The 19,394-nt window shown below is 38.4% G+C and overlaps 1 protein-coding gene and 1 long non-coding RNA gene across 3 annotated transcripts in view; one reads left to right on the forward strand and one right to left on the reverse strand.

Annotated features, from left to right (window-relative positions):
• LOC145658810 (uncharacterized) lies at positions 1 to 9,447 on the reverse strand. The gene is made up of 3 exons (XR_014124715.1): positions 9,367 to 9,447; positions 4,724 to 4,896; positions 1 to 1,787 (listed from the first exon to the last, which is right to left on the reverse strand). It is a non-coding gene; the product is annotated as an uncharacterized LOC145658810 (long non-coding RNA).
• prima1 (proline rich membrane anchor 1) overlaps positions 9,334 to 19,394 on the forward strand; it is a 25,113-nt gene continuing 15,052 nt past the window's right edge. For both annotated transcript variants that reach the window (XM_026998917.3, XM_035523991.2), the window contains exons 1-2: positions 9,334 to 10,225; positions 11,476 to 11,626. In XM_026998917.3, the coding sequence (XP_026854718.1) occupies positions 10,133 to 10,225; positions 11,476 to 11,626 (244 nt within the window). In that variant the 5' untranslated portion in view covers positions 9,334 to 10,132. The remainder of the gene's footprint in view (positions 10,226 to 11,475; positions 11,627 to 19,394) is intronic.

Genomic DNA, 19,394 nt, shown 5'->3' on the forward strand with positions numbered 1-19,394 from the left:
TGTTTTAAGGAAACAAATCAGATGAAGCGCTATATGTGAATTCTAGATCAGTCCCTTAATAAATTATTCAGTACACCCAACAGTCAAAATACATTCCAAAGAAAACAGTTTGCTAAGTGCTTTCTTTAGCAGTTATCTAGGACTATTAGGATGGTTTTTAGACCGAGATCAAACCTGTGCGTGCCGAAATTGTGTTAACATCCACAAACTGTCATGAATGCCATGCGTGGAAGGGAGGGTGTATTTGTGCAGTGGTTGTCCTCCGAGAGGCACCCTGCTGGATTCCAACCCTGCAAACTACAACTGACCATGCTGCTAGGACAATGCTAATATGTAACATAATCTCCCCTGCCAGGTGCACCTGCCATCAGAACCACATACAACTCTGCTTCGCTTTATCTTCCATCAGACAGACAACCCTTCTCTCATCTGCTCTGACACCAGGGCATGTCCTGTTCACAAGTCAAGTCAAATAAGGCCAGCGAATAGCCATGTTAGGGCTCCACTAGCACTATGCACTCACTTTATTTGAAACATGAATTGACTATATATTAGAAAGCACAATTTGTGTTAGCTATCCTAAAACTCATCAGTGATTAGGATCTGACCACAGGAACCCAGGATAGTTTTGGGTGGTTGTCTACTCTCAACTTAGCAGGAAGACTGACACAATATTGTGTATGGAAACAGGTGGGCTACAGTCTGTATCTGTACACATATAAAATGCATCATTAATGTACCTATTAAAGTGGCCAGTGAGTGTCAGTGCATGTGTTTCCAGTAAGGTAGGTGGTGTGTGCAGTTGTCAGTGGTCAAAGAGCACTGAGAGCAGCAGAGACTCAGATGTTGGCAGAGGCGTTGCCTCCTGTAGCCAGACGACTGGTTACCTGATGTTCTGGTACTGATCTTTCTGCCCAGGCAACAAGTTGAGAAAAGATGTGAACAGTTGTTTTTGACAGTAACCAACCACCATATCCAGTTTCACTGTAAACCACTCACATCCATTTTCACTGTAAATCACTTGCATATAAAACCCCTCTTTCTTGCAGAGAGATTGCAGAGTTGTTATTCCAATTTTCCAAGAAGGTAGTGGTAGTCCAGAATAAAGAGGGGCTGTGTGACCTCTGCTGCTCTGGAAACATGGCTCATGGTGGATCAGAAGGAAAGCCCTGTCAGCTTTGATGCACCACTGAGATGGTGCCTTTCAGACGCACACTGAAGGGCTGGTGGCTGACTGAATGGCCTCCTCACTAACTCCAGCTGATTGCTCTCAGCGTCCTCCCTGCCTCTCACAGCAGAAGCAAACAAGAGCCTAAATATAGAACTGCTGTCCCTGCAATACATTTACAGCCATGCAGAGCTCTGGTGTGTTGTAGCGTCCTGCAATATACGGTTTGTGTGGCTTCAGTTGTCATGTTATGTAATGTTGCTAACATCATGTTGTTTTGTAGACCATGGTCCAGATAAATATTATTATTGTCAACTACATATGCCGAATTTATTAGTTTACAACACAGATGCAAGAGGGGGACTTCTGAAAAACCAAAGTGATACATATCAGTCTATGACATTTAAATTCTTATGACCACAACAAAACAACATCAAGAAAAGTCTATGCGTTCAAATGGATTCAGTTTAGGGCCTGTATTTTCACAATTGTAGATATATGAGTATAACCTATTTGCATCATTTTAGGGCCATTCTCTTTCATCATGGAAGTCTGTAACAGCATCAACAACACAGGCTACTGAGTAACCTTTCTTCAAAGGACCTTTCACCTTTGCAACCTGTAGATGAAAAAAATAGTAAGAGCTTAAAAAACAGAACATAATAGTGGACAAAAGAGCAAAGGCGCAAGCACTAATAATATCTCTAGAACTAAATAATTTAACAAACCATGATCAAAATAAGGGCTGAATCATAAGACTGTATCATTATGTTGAGATGTTCATTTTGTCTTTTTATGTCTGGTGTTCAGTTTTCAAGAGAAATACAAAACGTTTTTGCTTTTATGGTCATATTACACTAAGATGCCATTAGTGTATCCATGGTATTATAAATGAGAACCACATGATTAAGGGAATGCTGAGGGTAAGCAAAGACAGACACTGTGTGAGGAGCATGTAAGAGATGGGGTGGGGGGGGTTGTAGCACTATAGTAGTAATATAGATCTCGGGGTCGTGTATAGTGTGCAGACCTGCGGATACACTTACACAACAACCCACAGAAAGAGCAGACAAAGAAAATACAAGGAATAAAAAAAATGTTACATTAGAAGCACTTTTGGGAGAATTTAGAGAGACCACTGCATAGTACATATGGTTTTCTTAGTTCTATCCTACATTCAATGTACTACTAATCTCAACAAGCATGTGTTCATCTTTCCTTAAGGTAGGAAACCTTTGCTCAAACTAGATCCTAGTTCAGGATCATATAAAGGAATAAATAAACTAAATACTTTTAAACTTGAATTGACAGTAAACTTTCTTGAGCTCTAGACTAATGTGTGCATTTTAATATAATTTAAAATAATTAATATAATTACAAACTAGTAGCATCAGTTACAATGGTATGAAAAAAAAATGTCCTAATTTTCATTTGAGGAAAGCTTTTTTTAATAGGATCTTAAATTTGCCATAACACTCAGAAAGCATAAGATTTTGCTTTCTAAGGGTTATTCAGTGCACCAGATTCCCTACAAGGAAAGTACCTGAACCCACATGTTTTTGACCTACTACATATAAACACTGCAAGGTCGTAGCTTTTGTTTAACTGCAGAAATCCCCTTAAAGTCGGCGGTCCGGATAAGAATGCTATTTTGTGGCCAGGAGTGTTAGTGTGAGGAATACAGCTCATTAAAATCAATGTCTGTTCAACATGTTTTAAGAAGCAAAAACTCTTCTTTGCAACAGTAGGAAGTAACTAATGTGAAACAATCCCATGTTCCTAATCAACAACAAACCCTTCATATGCTCAGCCTTGTTCTCACAGAGGTGTATCCAGCCTGGCACATTTTTTCTATGATGGCTTTTTGGTGACCTTCAACATAATTAAGGAAAGATTTTCAAATAAGTATTAAAAAAGTTCTAAAGAAAACTATCAACATCAGAAACAATCACTCTCCTTACCTCTACTAAAAACTCAAAATCAGAAATACATCAATTCTAAGAGCAGCACACATATATAAAAAATAAGCACTCATTTGAGAAAACCAGGCCTTTTCTACACTTTCTGTGAAAATGTTAAATACATATGTAAAATTTGATAATTATCTATGTTATGGTTACAGTATGAAAAAGAAGCACCTTCTTAATTAAAAACAACGAATGCAACTATTATCTCAGAAATGTATATGTTCTGTGGCATAGCGCAAAATTCTGTGGGCCCACCGCAAGAGGCAGGGTAGACGCCTTTTTTTTTGGAATTTGCTATTATTTTTCACATTTTCAATCCCCTCCTGGGGGGAAGAGGTGGGTCTCAGCTTGAGGACCCCCGCAGTGCGTGCCCTGCCTGTCGCTTCCCTACATCAGTGCATGTTACGCGTTTCTGTCTGTTTAGTCAGTATGTACAGAATGTGTAGTGTTTTTACATCTTATTTTCCCTGTCTCATAGCCATATTTTTCTCTTCTTTTTTCACTTTGTTAGGAAATTTGGCTGGTAGTACATATGTACTACATGGAAGGAAATGTAAACTGAAGAAGAAGAAGAAGAAGAAGAAGAAGAAGAAGAAGAAGAAGAAGAAGAAGAAGAAGAAGAAGAAGAAGAAGAAGAAGAAGACTGAGTGAATGAATGAATGAATGAATGAATGAATGAATGAATGAAAAGATATGGGTTGGTATTGCGAAGGGATACTTGCCTGAGTTTAAAAACACAACTAATTTGTTGACACAAAAAATGTTTTGGTTAATGCAAAAAAATAGGACTATATAGACTATATAGATCTATTATAGAAATAATTTAGAGTGTGTCCTGTTTCCTTATAATGCTAAAAGCACAAGAAGTTCACTTATGTACTATTATCTGTTGAGTGACATTAACTGTTTTTCCCTGGAGCAAATCAAGGATGCTTTAGCAACAGCACTTGAAGCTATTCTCAGCCTACATGTCTTTTAAAAATGACCTTGAGGCTATGCAGAGGGATAAACTGGTGTGTAGGACTCCATCAGTGAAGTGGCTACATAGAAGAGCTTACATAGCTACTAATTGCAGTGCCAAAGTTGCCTATGGACAATTATTATCATAAATATTCCTTATTTCTCTTTTAGTTAAGGGAAACACTGACAAATTGGCCAGGCAGATAAGAGGCAGGTAATTCCGAAGTCAGCTTTACATTTAAATGACAAACTTTCAACATGAACAGACCTTAAAATTCTGAAGAGATACCACATTCAGTATATTTACTTTAAAGATATAAATCACAATGAGTGCTGGTGTAGCACCAAGAACAGTTCAATGGCCAAGGCACTGTGCCAAGGAGAGTATCTAAATTTACTAATCGAGTAATTATAAAACAATTTGGGAAATGATACAAATTTATGGAGAAACATCACTATATTTGAATTAAATTTTTATATATATATATATATATATATATATATATATATATATATGTGTGTGTGTGTGTGTGTGTGTGTGCGTGTGTGCGTGTGTGCGTGTGTGCGTGTGTGTGCGTGTGTGCGTGTGTGTGTGCGTGTGTGCGTGTGTGCGTGTGTGTGTGTGTACCTCTTCAGAAACACAATAAGATCAATATGTGAATTTGGATGGCTCCTCTCACGAAGTAGCAATGCGGCAGCTTGCCACACTGGCCCCTTCCACCCAGCATCGATTTCCTGATGAGGCAAAGGGCCTTAAATCACTGTGCCATGGCTGTGCTGACTCCACTCTACCCCTTCAACCTGGAGGAAAAAGAGGCAGCAAGAAACGAGCGCCTGTCACAACACCATCTATCACCACCCTCCCGTCCCCGACCCAGGCTCCCCCCTACTGCCCTTGCACGGCACCAGCCCCAGTGCTTCAGTTGAGTTATGGCCTGCGAATCTCCACAAGGTAAGATGCAGCATTACATCACTGCGTAATGGAAAGGCCATGTCATCTGTATGTATGTCAATATCATATTAGAGCTGACAGACAGTTATGCTACTGTGTATTTTTTGCCAGAACCTCTAAAACAAACTAAAATAAACTGCAAAATATGCATTGCTTGTTTTTGTCTTTAATGTCACACTCACTATTTTGATTCTGTCCAAACGTAAACATTTCACGTTTATTTGGCATGTATAGAGGTTTGCTATATCTGAGTATTTTTATTATCATCAACTGTCCTCTGGCATGCTATTAAATTGCCTAATTTTTCATTGCAAAAAAGACAATAGAAATGGCTCTGTAGCAGTCTTTCATGGATGACCAAATCAAATCACAGATGTAAATGATTGCAAATGTAATTATTTCCCATTTGTGTAGTATTGCAAAAGAGTCTCCACTTCCCCTGCTCATCAGGAAATGAATGGGGCAACATCTTTTCTTCGGATTGAAGTGTAAATGAATGGGTTTTTTTTTTCCCTGTGACACAAAAAGGCTTCAAACCCTTCTATTATATCAATTCAGTAAAATGAAAATGGCACTCCTTTCCTGAAATGGCTTACTTCAATATAGCTGTATTTCTATAGCTCAGATTATTCACAGTATAAAGGCACCTTTAAAGCAAGAGAAAAAGTCCAGTGCTTGATTATACTTGTAAAATATGAACAGGCAATGTGGTCTACATGTCTTTCCAAAACTTCAGACATAGCTGCTTAAAGTATATCTAAGACCCCTGAAATGAAGATCTAAATCTAATTACTCCTCTTACATTTGCATATTAAGACACACCAGCATAATGTCACATCAACTGTGGAGTCAGGATCAAGACATGGCTAATGGAGAGGAAGGTGTGAAGCCTCAATACTTTAGAGCTGAAGACCACTATCAAGTAGATAATATTGTTCCGTTCATGCCTCCAATATACTAAAGATCTTAAGTGGTAATGCCTGCTAAAGCCATTCCACATAGCTCACAGTGTTCTTCTGTTTCCTTTGCAATAACAAGGTGACATCACTGTCTATTTTTACATACAAGTCTACAGTTATGTTTTATTATCATGTAACAGGGGCTGTTCCAGAGGCAAAAAGTGAAACAAACCCAAAGGTCCCCATAACACTACAAACAATAAAACTAATGCAGTCAGCCTGATTCATAAGTCGCTTTAGGTTATCAGAAAGACTGCATAAAATAGGCACAGCTGCGAGGAAAAGATAAGGAGATCCATGAGACAGAGTTAAGAGAGCTCGAATGAGTCTCAGCATGAGCTGATCTTGACTGAAGAGCACCCTAATGGGTCACTATCAGAAGAAGAATCAGATGGCTCTACCTTAATGTACAGAGTCATCCATCGCGTCCCTAAATAAGATTAGGGATGCTCTTTAAGGTCAGCCAACAGGCAGGGAGAACCACACAACAGACCATGTAGACCTTCCTGGCATCAAGCAGCTGGATCAGCTCTTGTAGGAATACATCACCCCCTGCTCCCCCACCACTCTGGCCATTTCTAATCTACTCTGCAGTGCCCCAACTCAGCTAATGAAATGGCATCAACCTGGCCCTGTGCATATTGCTAAAGGTAACTCCTTTTAAATTCTCATTGGGCCTGAATGTCACTTTTTGTGGGGGGGTGTAGCATGTAATCAAGACCACAGAGAGTAAAATAATGGAAATTCTTAATTTGTTCTCAGAAAGCTAAGATAGTTGACAAATATGCAAGTTAACTACATAGTATTATTGTATGAGCTTAGGCTGCATAAACACTGGTTTAGTTTCTCTTTGCAAGAAATATGAGAGTTTGATGTGATCTTTGGCTCGGCATCACAAACAATATTTTGAGGGAGTGTATGAGCTACTCTCACATCTCAAGGCATTGATCTTAATTGAAAGGTCAGGAATTGTTTTTTTTAATTTTGATTTTGATTTGATTTTGTTGTTTTTGTTTTTGTTTGTTTGGGTTTTCATTTTTGTTTTTTACCATAAATAATATGTTCTTGAAATTTCGAGGTGGATTTGAGGCAAATTGAGGTGAATATTTGCATGCCAGGTTTTATTGGGTAAAATAAGTCTTTGAAATACATATATGTAATCATGTACTTTTTTTAAGATAAATAATTAATTCTTTAAAAATCAGTTAAAATGATAGTTTAACCAAAAGAACAGTCCCTTTTTACACAATTATAATTAATTGCAATTAACATCTCAAATAAAACTGTCAATAATAAATTGTTGCAAATCTTTTATAATCAATGACTGCCTGAAGTCCCTGACCCAAACATCAATTGTCACTGTGATGCTCAGCCAGGCTTGTGATACAGGTAGTTGCATGTCCTGTGGGCTGGCTTTTATGTTTCCAGTGATGTCTTCAGTAAATGAAACTCACTCTCACTGGAGTTCAGGTTACACAATGATCAAGAATATAATCAACATTCTGGCCCTGGAAAGTTGCTTTAGTAGAATATATTAGATCTGCTACAAGGTGAAACATCCACTGAGTGCTGAGGCAACCAGTTGCATGTGAGTAGTTAAGATGCTTCTGTACACTTCCCTGAGCTATCTTACTTCATCCCAAAGTGGCATATCTGGCTAATTTGTTGCATCCTACTGACAAGTCTCCCCTCTTCACAGATGGGGCAGTATATTTGGATTCATGAGCTATTGCATTTGTATCTCCACACTTTTCAACACTCTGATACAGGTCCATCTTTATGAACTCAACCAGTTGTAGTCTTTTTAGCAAATTGTAGTCTGGGCTTTCTCTTTTCACACCTCACACAGCTTGCCAAGAAACAACAGCACACAACTGTCATTTTAATCCTTTTAATCCTATGAAATTGGGGGATTCTCTTTTAAAATGTCCACAATTCCTGCTCTATGTGTCCTATCATAAGTAATAATCTTACTAAGCTTAACATTAATGTATGCACATTAACATCATAGTCATTCTTTCATCTCAAATTCAATGTAGAAACAAAACAATAAACAAATTTTCACTATCCAGCGATTTGTAGACTTTGCTGTACATTTCACAAAACATCCAACACTGTAAAATCAGATTCAGTGAAAACTTATTACAAACACATTTCTCCATCGGTTTAATAGCACTTTCAGTGATTGGTGCTTTGAGCTAAGAATCAAATTTCAGCCTAAGGCTCAATAATTGCATTGTTAATCCTGAAAGAAAATTAATTTCTCCCTATCTGTAAGTAATCACTGCAGTTGAGGAGAACCACCAAATACCAGAGACATAGCCAAGTGTCAGCAAATATAGCCTTAATACATAAAACAAGGTCTATAAATTAGGATTCGATTTATTTGGGAGAAAATTTATAGCTATGGTAATCTAATGGAACAACCTCATTCAAGATTATCACATCAGAGAGCACTTCTGTCTAATTAAATTAAGCAGTGGATTCTGTGCAACACAATAAAATCTGAGCTGTCACCATAATTCTCAGCCTGGCAAGAAAACATCAGAATTGTTATACTGCGTGGAAAAAAATTACAACAGCAGTATTTACCACCATGCTATATATTCCACTTGTTCCCTACCAGTCATATGGACATCAGCAATATAAATCCCATGGTGTTATATTGATTTCCATGTATGCACCATTGGGGGAACTGAGGTAGTTTCATTAATAGCCAAAACTTGCTCAGCTTTTAGGTAGACAAGATGTGAAGGACAACACATGGCTTTCTTTCCTTGAATGACTTGACTCAAATAGCCAGACATGCCCAGTATCTTGTTGGGGATAAAAGAAGCTACATAAATCACATTAACACCTTCTGGTGCAACAAGAAAGGGGCAGATGTAATACCACTCTTCACTGGAACCTGTAAGGGCTGCTGCTAATACAAACTAAGGCCTTTGATTAAACCTCCAACTTTCGACTTATCATCATCCTTGTAGATGTACTTTAAGAGGTGCTCATCTATTTTAAAATAAAATACTGCTTTAGATTTTTTTTAATTTAAGTAAACTTAAGAAGCTTGCAATTGGTAACAAAACTGAATTGTGACGAATGGCAAGAAACAAGAACTGCTTCTTTCAAAACACATCTCTCATCACATTACCTAATAAACACTGATAGGTGTGCAGAATGCAAAGTAATCAGCTAGAGTGCCCAACACACACACACACACACACACGCACGCACACGCACACACACACACACACACACACACACACACACACACACACACACACACCTTCTCTCCCATTTAGATGAACTATACACATCCAACTCCCTGAATGCTCGCGACCCCGAACGAACGCTGTAGCGTACCCAAACAGCAGCTCTGGAAATCTTCGCTGAACAGTTGTAGTACACACGCGCCGTGCGACGTTTTCCTCGGGCGTCTCCGAAAATATCTTTTCCGGAAGTGAGATAAATTGTGAGATATCGACGGTAACAGTGATGATAATATCGTAGGACAACACTATTTGGCAAATGTCTGTCACCGGACGTCTTCTACGCAGGCAGTGTTCCAGAAGTAACGAAGAGGCTAAACATTGAGAGTACAGTTTAGGATGTCACTCGCGCTCCCGTATTTAAAAGTAATCGTAAATGTGTCTTCTCTGAAGTCTATACGTGCGTAGCCTATATCAGTGCACAGCGATGAGAGTATCGATAACTTTTATGTCGTGTCACTGATGTCATTTATTCATATGCAGGACAAGCGATTTATTCTAATCGAGCAATGACTCGAACACAAGCGCGACTAAATCCCGTGTACTGGGGAACTTTGCCATCCAACTCCTTTCTGGATACAGCACGCGCCGCATAATAACGCCGAGGATCACCAACTTTAACGAGTGTATACGGAGCTCGGAGCTCTTCTGATCCCATATTCTCTCAAACTCTTCATGCCATCAACTAATGATTTAATTGGGCAAGAATGGTTAGGAGACATTATTACGAGAAGCTCGGAAAGAAACTCATTGCTAAGCTTGGAAGACTGGATTAAATTCTTGCAAATAAAATAAATAAAAGAGTTTTATGCTTCTCAGACCAGTGTGCTCGCTAGGTGGGCTGTGAAGAGACAGGAGGAATGTTTATCCGAAATTTATTATCGCTCATTTTGAGGTTTTTGCCTTTTTTGATTAATCTCTGCTTTTTCTTGGTATTTCTCCCATTATTACAGGTAGGTTTATGGGACTAACCCAAAAGTACCATTGGTGATAATTCGTCAGAAATGTGCATGTAAGCATGCGTTTGCCGAAATTCTTACACGGCATTTGGAGAATGAAACTAGTTGCGTTGCTGTGTAACTGTGTTCGGATCATAATTGTATTGTAATGGGGAAAGAAGAAACGCCTACTTAAATATCTGGAGCATTTAGGGATGAATTCTTCAAGTCCATTTTGCAACGCTAACTGTATTCATATTGTTTCAGTTGACTATTAGAGCACCTGTCTTACGATATAACATTGAGTTTTGAGTGAATTGAGTTTTTAGCACAGGGATCATTTAATAGACTGAAAAATATGTCTGTTTTAAGAATTAGAAATGATAGTACTAACTTGTTTAAAAAGTCTAAAGTAACTTCTGGATAGAGTTCTAAAAGCAAATCCTATCACACTATCATATGTCAGACCCCATCAATAGGGGGTTTGATGTGCAGAGACTAGACTGTGTCCTCATCTGTTGTCGCCTGTGGCAACAAAGCTAAACGTATGATAGCAAAGGGGCTTCCTGAGAGAGAGAGAGAGAGAGAGAGAGAGAGAGAGAGAGAGAGAGAGAGAGAGAGAGAGAGAGAGAGAGAGAGAGTGTGTGTGTGTGTGTCAGGCTTCGCTCATTACTCCCACAGTTTTATGGACTAGGGGGCTGAGGTGTGGGTGGGAGCCCTCTTGGAAAGACCTTAACCTCTACACACCCTTCATTCCCCTAGTGGGAGGGAGTTCCAGTGAGCTGGTGTGTGGAAAGATCAGGCTTTATAAGGTGTTCTGTATTTTTGTTATATTTACAGAAACACTATTATAGGGACCTCCTCAATTTCATCGTTACTCCTAATGTATTTTCATTTATATAGTTCAGTGTGCAATACAAATAGCTTTTCCTTTAGTGTCTGTATGAAATTCTTTAGGTTATTTAAAACAGACACATGTTTAGAGGATAAATGTTAATAATTAATGACCAAATACATTGATCATTAATACTGACACAAAAATAATATCCTTTTAAATTATTTTGAATTATTTTGAAATTATACTTTATTATGCTTCAATTCAGAATTTGCTATTTTACTGAAAGTCAGCACATCAGAAAAGTTGTGGTTGATGCCTTTGCTATGTAGAGGAATAACTGATTAAACTGCCAATGGGAATGTTGGCATATGTAACAATGTTGTAACAGGAGGGTGTGCAAATGATGACGCAGTACTCTCATCTTTAGCATGCCCAGGGAGAGCTCCAGAAGTCATGCTCCCGGACCCTGGCAGTGCCAGTGGAAGGCTTCTGCCAGCTGCCATGCCAGTGCAGACCCTACCCACCACTACCACCACCACCCCCTCCACCACTACCGCCCAGACTCCTCTCTCCCACTGGTAAGACTCTCAACCTCCAACCTGTATGTGCTGAAGCAAACACATACACAGTCCAATTATTATAATGCCAGTTAAAATTAGAACAAAAGCGGAAGGCATTTTGTGTGACTTTAATTTGCTCCTGGAACTATTACTGTCTCCCTCTGCTATTGTTCAAAAAAGGCACTTGAAAGCTTGACAAGAAGAAATGGGTGTCCTTGAAGATAACCAGAGCTTTAGTCATAATCACATGTTGGATAAGAGCACCCTGGGACTCTGGATAGGGCCATTTTCACCAGTCTGATCATTTTTCGATTAGGGCCTTATTTGCTGTCTATAGAAGGCAGACAGCAAGAGTAGCAATAACACTAATCTTTTAGTAATACTAAAAGCTTTTCTGTGCATTGAGGCAGTGCTGTATGCACAGGAAAAAGTATAACATTGACTATCATAATGTTTGTGTCCACCAGGACCCGAGTGTATGCTTTCGGTGGAAGTAAAGTTTAGCTTTGTGCTAAAGTGACAAAGTCCACAAGAAATATATCTGCTGCATTCTGTGGTTGCATTTTTAGGAAATGAAAAGAGAACTCCTAAGCAGTTCAACTTGCAGCGCTGGGTTTTAGGTTCAGGTTAAAGTATGACGAGCAGAATATCCTAATATCTAAATACCTTTCATTGTCTGATAACTTTAAAGTAGTAAGCATTTTGTACGCATAGTCATAGTGTGGGGTGTTTGTATATGCGGTGGTCTGTGTTTTTGGCAAAAAAGTTACTAACCAGGGAAATCAGGGGAATTTAGGGGCTATCTATCTTATCAGGTCCTGACAAGGTAAAATTATATGAAAATGAAATGGTATAAAAAACAAGTACGTGCGTGTGTGTGTGTGTGTGTGCGTGTGTGTGTGTGTGTGTGTGTGTGTGTGTGTATGTGTGTGTTGGGAGGACAGTTTTAGTTATATGAAGCATGTTATTTGGTATGTTTTTCTGTACTGTCTGTCTGTTCTGTCTATATGTTCTGTCTATATGTACTATCTATATGGACTAATTCAGATTTGCAATACATGATGAAATACGAATGTTTGGAACATCTTCAGTTCCTTCAGCCACTATCCATCGTGAGAAACACAAAAACATTGTCTGCACCACCTTCAGAAACCCAAAAAATAATATTTTCCCCAAATATCTCAGTTGGTTACTTTCAAACCCTCATTCTATAAAGAAAAGAACCTGAAATGTGTCCATGAAACAGCAATCAACTTTAGGGTTGATTATAGTATTGATTTATTCATGGCATTCATTTATTCTAGCGTTCATTTATTGCATGCTGTTGGGCTGAATGGTGATCACAAGCTGGTCTGGCAGCCTATTCCTGCCATAACAGTTTCCTTTACCTTCCTTCTTCTGAGTGATGAAGCCCACAATGCCCCAATCAGTTTATTACAGGAAGTGGATATTTTAAGTCATCAGTGGTCCCTGTCAGACCCAGGATCAATATAGCCAGGGCATGGAAAAGGGGTGTAATCAATCTGCCCTCAGACAGTTTCAGGCCTTCACTAAACATGAGCAATTAATGGAAAGAAACAAATACAACCTCAAACGAGAAGGTCTTTAGGATTTATAAGAGCCAGCCAAGAGCTCAGGCCAACCTGCCCTCCTCCCTTTACTTTTGTTTTTCTTAACAAGCCAGGGCTAAATACATTATTGATATCTTATTAACTTTGATTAGCAGTTGATATTGGATCTTTTATTTGGTGTCAGGTCTTTAGAGGTATTTGGTGTTAGGTCTTTTATTTGGTGTTAGTTTTAAGCATTTTGATAAGTATCCAGTTAAAGTAGACTGCATGCCTTGCCTTTAGTGACAAATTGGTTTTAGAATTACTGCCTCAACGTAATTCAGGAAGGATGTATGGTTAATGAGGCCTCGTGCACCTGTTATTACTGAGGGGTAAGGCAATAAAAGATTTAAACCAAGAAATACGCAGTGGGGGGAACATACTCTGGAGCAGGAAAGGTGTTTAACCACTGAGAAGATGACACTGCATTAAAGAGCACCGCTGCTCTAGAAAAGTATGATTCATGCTGAAGTATAGTTTGACATCTAGTGTGAACTGTGGTGCAGACAGATGCGCAGAGAGAACTGTCATGTGTGTGATCTTCCTGTGGAGGGACTTTGCCCCCCCCCCAAGGCACACCAGTGGAAAGTAGTGGTGAATTCACATGGAATGCAAAGGAAACCACAACTTCTCAATATTTGTCCCAAGCCATCTTGTCCAGGAAGGAAAACAGCACTAAGATATCATGATCTACCATTTCCACTTTTTCAATAACCACATCTAAACATTTGCATGGTGCTGATTTATCCTTAAACATCACCAAAGTGCTTGCATGTTTTACTACAAGATTAGTGTGCCTATTTTTAGCACAGTGGCCATGGATGTTGATGAGAAAGTAGATTACGCAGAACTGCTTCCAAGATTTTGGGGAAGAACCTGTTCCTGTAAGCCCAAAAAAGGGCATGTGTGGCAGACTGCACACACAGCCAGGTCAGATAACTCAACATAGGTGCTCTGTGTGTGGCTGAGGATAGCTCACCTTAACTTGGATTATGGAAAATCACTGTGACTGGAGGTGCTAAAATGCTGGTGAAGGCTCTCTTTCTGTAATTTAACTATAAATTGAGCATTCAATTCCAATTTGACATAGACAAAGGATAACTGGATAAATTAATTAGATTCATTAATTAAGTATTTGATAAGATTAAGGCCATGTGTTTAAATCAAAGATTTGTTTTATGTGTCTGATCAGTAAAGTTTTCCTATAACGTTCATGTCATGCTATTCATTACACTGAATTGAAATTAGAAACAATCCATCATTATGGATTTTATTTTATGTTGCTTATGTAACCAAATCTTTATCTATTTCATCCTTCATATCTTGACTGAATGATAAAATATATATGTAGCATGTATACACAACAGGATGGCACACTGAGTTTTAATATGACTAGTGCTTCACTAGCTCTGTCAGCCTCTCTCCCTGAGGGGCCTGCCCGCTTGACTCCCCCTCCTGTCAGTCAAACACATCCGCCCCCCTCTCCTAAATCCAGAAGCCTATTCTGTATTGCAAGTGTTCCAGCCTGTTTATGCTAATTCTTAGCATGTCAACATTAATTAAAGGTTCTTGCATTGTGGGAAGTAATTACTCATGGCCAGTGCAAAAACACATCATGATGTGTTGACAAAGTGAAACATATCTTTTGTTGTCTCACAGGCAGACAGGTGATTTTACTGTTTGATCCAAAAGTAAATTTATCGCATACACATAAGCCTTTCAGATGTTATCTTTGTTGAAGTTGTGGTTAATTGTACATCAATATAACCATGTCTTATTTTTTAATTATTCTATTATTCATGTGGGGTAGCTATTGCCTGAGTTATGGAAAACTGCTGTAGCTGAAGTAAAATTGTCTGACAGTATGGGGAAGTAATGGTGCATGAAAACAATCTGTTTTTAAGAAGTACTGTATTATATAACAACATAAGTGGCAAACTGTTTATAGTCAAGGGTGTGAAATTGTAACGAAGTCGTTAGGGTAGTCCAGGGACAAAGAGCCAACATGGACAGTATGGGGATAAATTACAAACAAGCAAAAACTCACAAAGGGCAAATTGGGTAAGCAGGTTATAACTAAGGCTAGGAAATACTCAGAGGCTAAGAAACACAAAGGCATGGAGTACAAACTTACATACATACAAATAAACACTGCATCAAACACAATCAAAGAATCTAGATGCAAACACAATGAACAGCAAAAACCAAGGCAACAAGGCAGGGTTTAAATGCATCAACTAAACGACAGACAGGTGTTGAAAATCAAACAAGGGGCGGAGAAAATGAAACTATGAAACGGAACATGGAAGCTGGGAGGGACTAATCATGACAGAAATAAGTTTGGCCTACATTTCTCACCCTAGCTGACAACAGAGGTGTCTTTCTATGTTGACATATTTGTCTTCTTCTTTTTTTCCCCTTTTATGGTGCATAGCCCTTTGTGGTAATTCATATTATAATATTGTATAAAAACCTATAGATGGTAACATATTTTAGTTGGACTAGAGACTGGTTCGCCATTCCCTGAGCTTTGAAAAACAGCGCAAAAGAGAGACTTTGTTCTATATGTGCTTGGGAACATACACCCGGAATAAAAGTGGACATATCTGTGGTAATATTAGACAGTGTTGTAATTGTACTCCATAGTATTAATATATTTAGAAAATCATTTTTTAACTTTAATTTTAGATTTTATATTATATTAAATTTTATATTCTGTGTATGTCATGATGGATGCTTGAAAAAACATGCCTCACTGAATGCTTTCCCATTACTGTATGTTGAATGACTGAAGAAGCGTCAGACGAAATGGATATTGCTGTCTGAGGGTGTGCTGTAATGTAATTATATGTAAACTAATTGAACACATCAAGAGTGGATTTTGACTGAGAACTTGACCATTATAAGTCAGAGCAAAAATTGCTCAGTTCTACACAAAGCAGTCAATTGAAGCAGCATAGTGCTGAGACCACAGTCTGTGCAGTATGCCCAGGAGTATTAAAATTATTTTTACAGAACATTGTTTATTCTATGGTTCTCCAGGATAATTAAATATCATCATGAACACTTTTAGCTTTCTTTATTATTTGATCTCTGTTTTATTGTAATAATTACTCAGGCCATGTGTAGAATGTAACTAAATCACTACTTTCACAGCACTGCAGCAGTATTGCAACTAGCTGGTTGATGCCTTGACACAGACAACTACTGTTTGAGGTGTGGGTCTAATTGGGCTGTGGTGACGTGCATAAATATGTGACATGTCAGATAGTAACCTTCAGCTCAGATGAACACAGTGTGTGGCTTTGGCTTTTACAGAGCTCTACATTGCAAGTTACAGCTCTGACTATAGGTGATTGTACCTTCTTTAGCATACTTTGAATACTCATGTCAATTATGTACCGGAGCGCTTCTTGTTTTAGTAAAACAAGTTGAAGCTTGCCATCCCTTATTTCAGTGGTCACTCAACACTCATCATGCTTCATATTTCCTAGAGTAATTTTGCCTTTCAGCAATATTACTCAACTGGGACCAATTCCTTATTGATAATTATAGGACCAAACTGAGAATTTAATTATTTGTCATCACAAAAACTGACCAAACCTTTAGATGTAGAGCAGGTATTCAGTTTGCCATTCCTAACGCTCACTCAGTTCTGGATTGGCATAGTGAAGGGGTTTTCATGGATCAGGTGGTCTCTAACCCCGCCATAAATACTCTAGACACACTCACCTTCCCTCTGTCAATTTATTGTCCCGCTTATGTGCTGACAGGTCACGGATCAATCCCCCATGCTCCAGTTGGGCTTATCTGAGAGGACATTAGTAATAGAGGAGCATTAACAGATTGGCAGTTATTGGCTGAGAGCCATGCAATTGCTGAAGGTAGTCAGAAGTAGGTTGAGCTGATAGAGTGTAAGTCCAAAACCACAAACAGACCCAGTGTTCCTGGCAGAAGAGGAAGGCTTGTAAAGTTTCTGCTTTTATGCTGCTATTTAAAGCCTTCAGGTTCAGGATGAGTTATAGACTGCTGAGGCTTGTTATATTTCTTATGATGCATTGCTTTGCACTTAGTTTGAATGTTGCCTAGGTATAATGCTATTGTCTATTGTTGTTTAAAAATCTAATTCAATAGTAAGCCTGCATGGACAGGAGCCTCTTTTTCTGAAAAGTTAAAATCATAAAGTTAATGGTAAAATGATAGCTGCACTGACTTTTAGAAGACTCTAATCCAAATATAAATGATGACAGAAATAAATGTCACTGCCAATATTTCATGGAGTTAATTTCTGCATACTTGAATTAAAGTATTAAAGTATCCTCATTCTTTACTTTAAAAGAATAAAAGTATCCTCATTAATTATGAAAAAAGATAAGATGTGAATGGATTAGCATCAAAAAGTGCTTCAGTAGCAAGCAGTAGATCTTCTCATCTTCTAAGCCCAGAATTGTTTGCATTAGGGGGAACACTGTTTGTCTTCCAACACTGGACATTGGCTCTCTGAGAATTTGGCTTAACTGACTGCTCATGTTCTCTGTAGCAGGTCAGGAGGGAAATATCCTTCTAAGCATTCATCTTAACATTGAAGATGACATCATTAATGTAGTGTGAAACTGGGTAGAGACTGCAATTGAAGTTTTCCCCACAAAAAGGTTTATCAACAAAAATAACAAAACTCTTTAAACTTCCCCTTTTGCAGTTGGGACACAGATTCTTTATTTTTCTATCCCTTTTGCATAGTAATGTGTTCATCTGGTGCATCCTGTTGCTATTTGTACGTACTTTTGTTTTTTTGTTTTACAGCTGTGTGTTCATAGCTGGTTGTTAGTAACATGATTTGCCACATTACTTGTAAAATTGCCCTCATTTGTAAAATTGCAGAGTTAAAGCACAATTTCACACTGACTTTAGCATTTATGAATCACTACTATGTATGTATGGTATTATTAGCAAAGTAGTAAATAAACAGGCCCATTAGTTGGAGGTTCTTTCAGTGTCATTTGAACATTTTCCCAGCTCATGGACCAATATGACCCTTTACCTTATAACATTCCATCTGTATTGGCATCAGGTAATACTATTTTCCTGAATGATTTTTTTTACTTATTACTAATTATTTATTATTTTTTACTTATTACTTAGTGGACTGGATTCTCTAGGAAATGCGCCAGGGACACTGTAGAGTCATCTTCATCGATCATGCTCTACCACAACCACTTTAAACACCTCCACCACTTTTGTATAATCTTTGTTGCACCACACTCTTTCCATTTACACACTCTTCACTCTGGCACGGCAGAGTGATGTTCTGCTTCAGTATGACTAACAGTGGTAGGCAGGGGAGGGCTGTCGAGCCTGCAGCCTCTGTGTTGCTCTTTGCTCTGCTGCACGCTGCCGTGAGGGTGGATGAGCCACCCACAGGGATGGGAGCCCACAAGGACTCCGTTCACATGCATGCACAACTCCTCCTTCTATGGAAAGGCAGAGTACAGACCCTGTCAGATAGGGCTTGTGATCCAGTGCTGACAGTCATAGATACTAGCTGATGTTCCCAGCAGAGAAGGAGGGTGGTGGGAGAAGTATTGAGTGAGTGACTGCTGTCACTTTAATGTTCCTTGGCTCAGTACCTCAAATCTACAGGAGAGAGTTGCGCACTGTGGAGTGCTGGTTTCTGTTTGCCTCATTTCTTCATTATGTTCTTGTAGTGTTTTCATTTTACATGCTTGTTCATAGCCCAGTGCTAATCTTCTTATTTCAATCCCTCTTAAACATTGCTGCAGGTAATGCATTTCAAATGTGTTGTCTGTGGATTATTTGCACATTACAGTGACTGTCTGCTCTCCCATATCTTGAATTTGTACAACCACAATCACATATAATATTGAACACCAAATAACAGATAAAAATGATTGAAATCTTATTTTAGTAAATTCAATGTAGTTGTGGGATGGAGCTCTGTATTTCAAATGTTTTTGTTTGTTTTGTTGTTTGTGTTTGTATTTGATGTGGATTCTTTACCCTTATGGTGTACATATTTTATCCATATTTTAACGAAACTAATCCACATAAAACATTTATTAGTGTTAAATGAATATGTTCTAAATTAATTCTAATAAATGAAAATGTAGTTAATCATTTATTTATACTAAGGAGATGCCCTAATTTGGCTATTGGTT

Source organism: Electrophorus electricus, chromosome 7, assembly GCF_041902795.1.
Source record: "Electrophorus electricus isolate QZ-2024a chromosome 7, ASM4190279v1, whole genome shotgun sequence".
In the NCBI taxonomy this organism is placed as follows: domain Eukaryota; kingdom Metazoa; phylum Chordata; class Actinopteri; order Gymnotiformes; family Gymnotidae; genus Electrophorus; species Electrophorus electricus.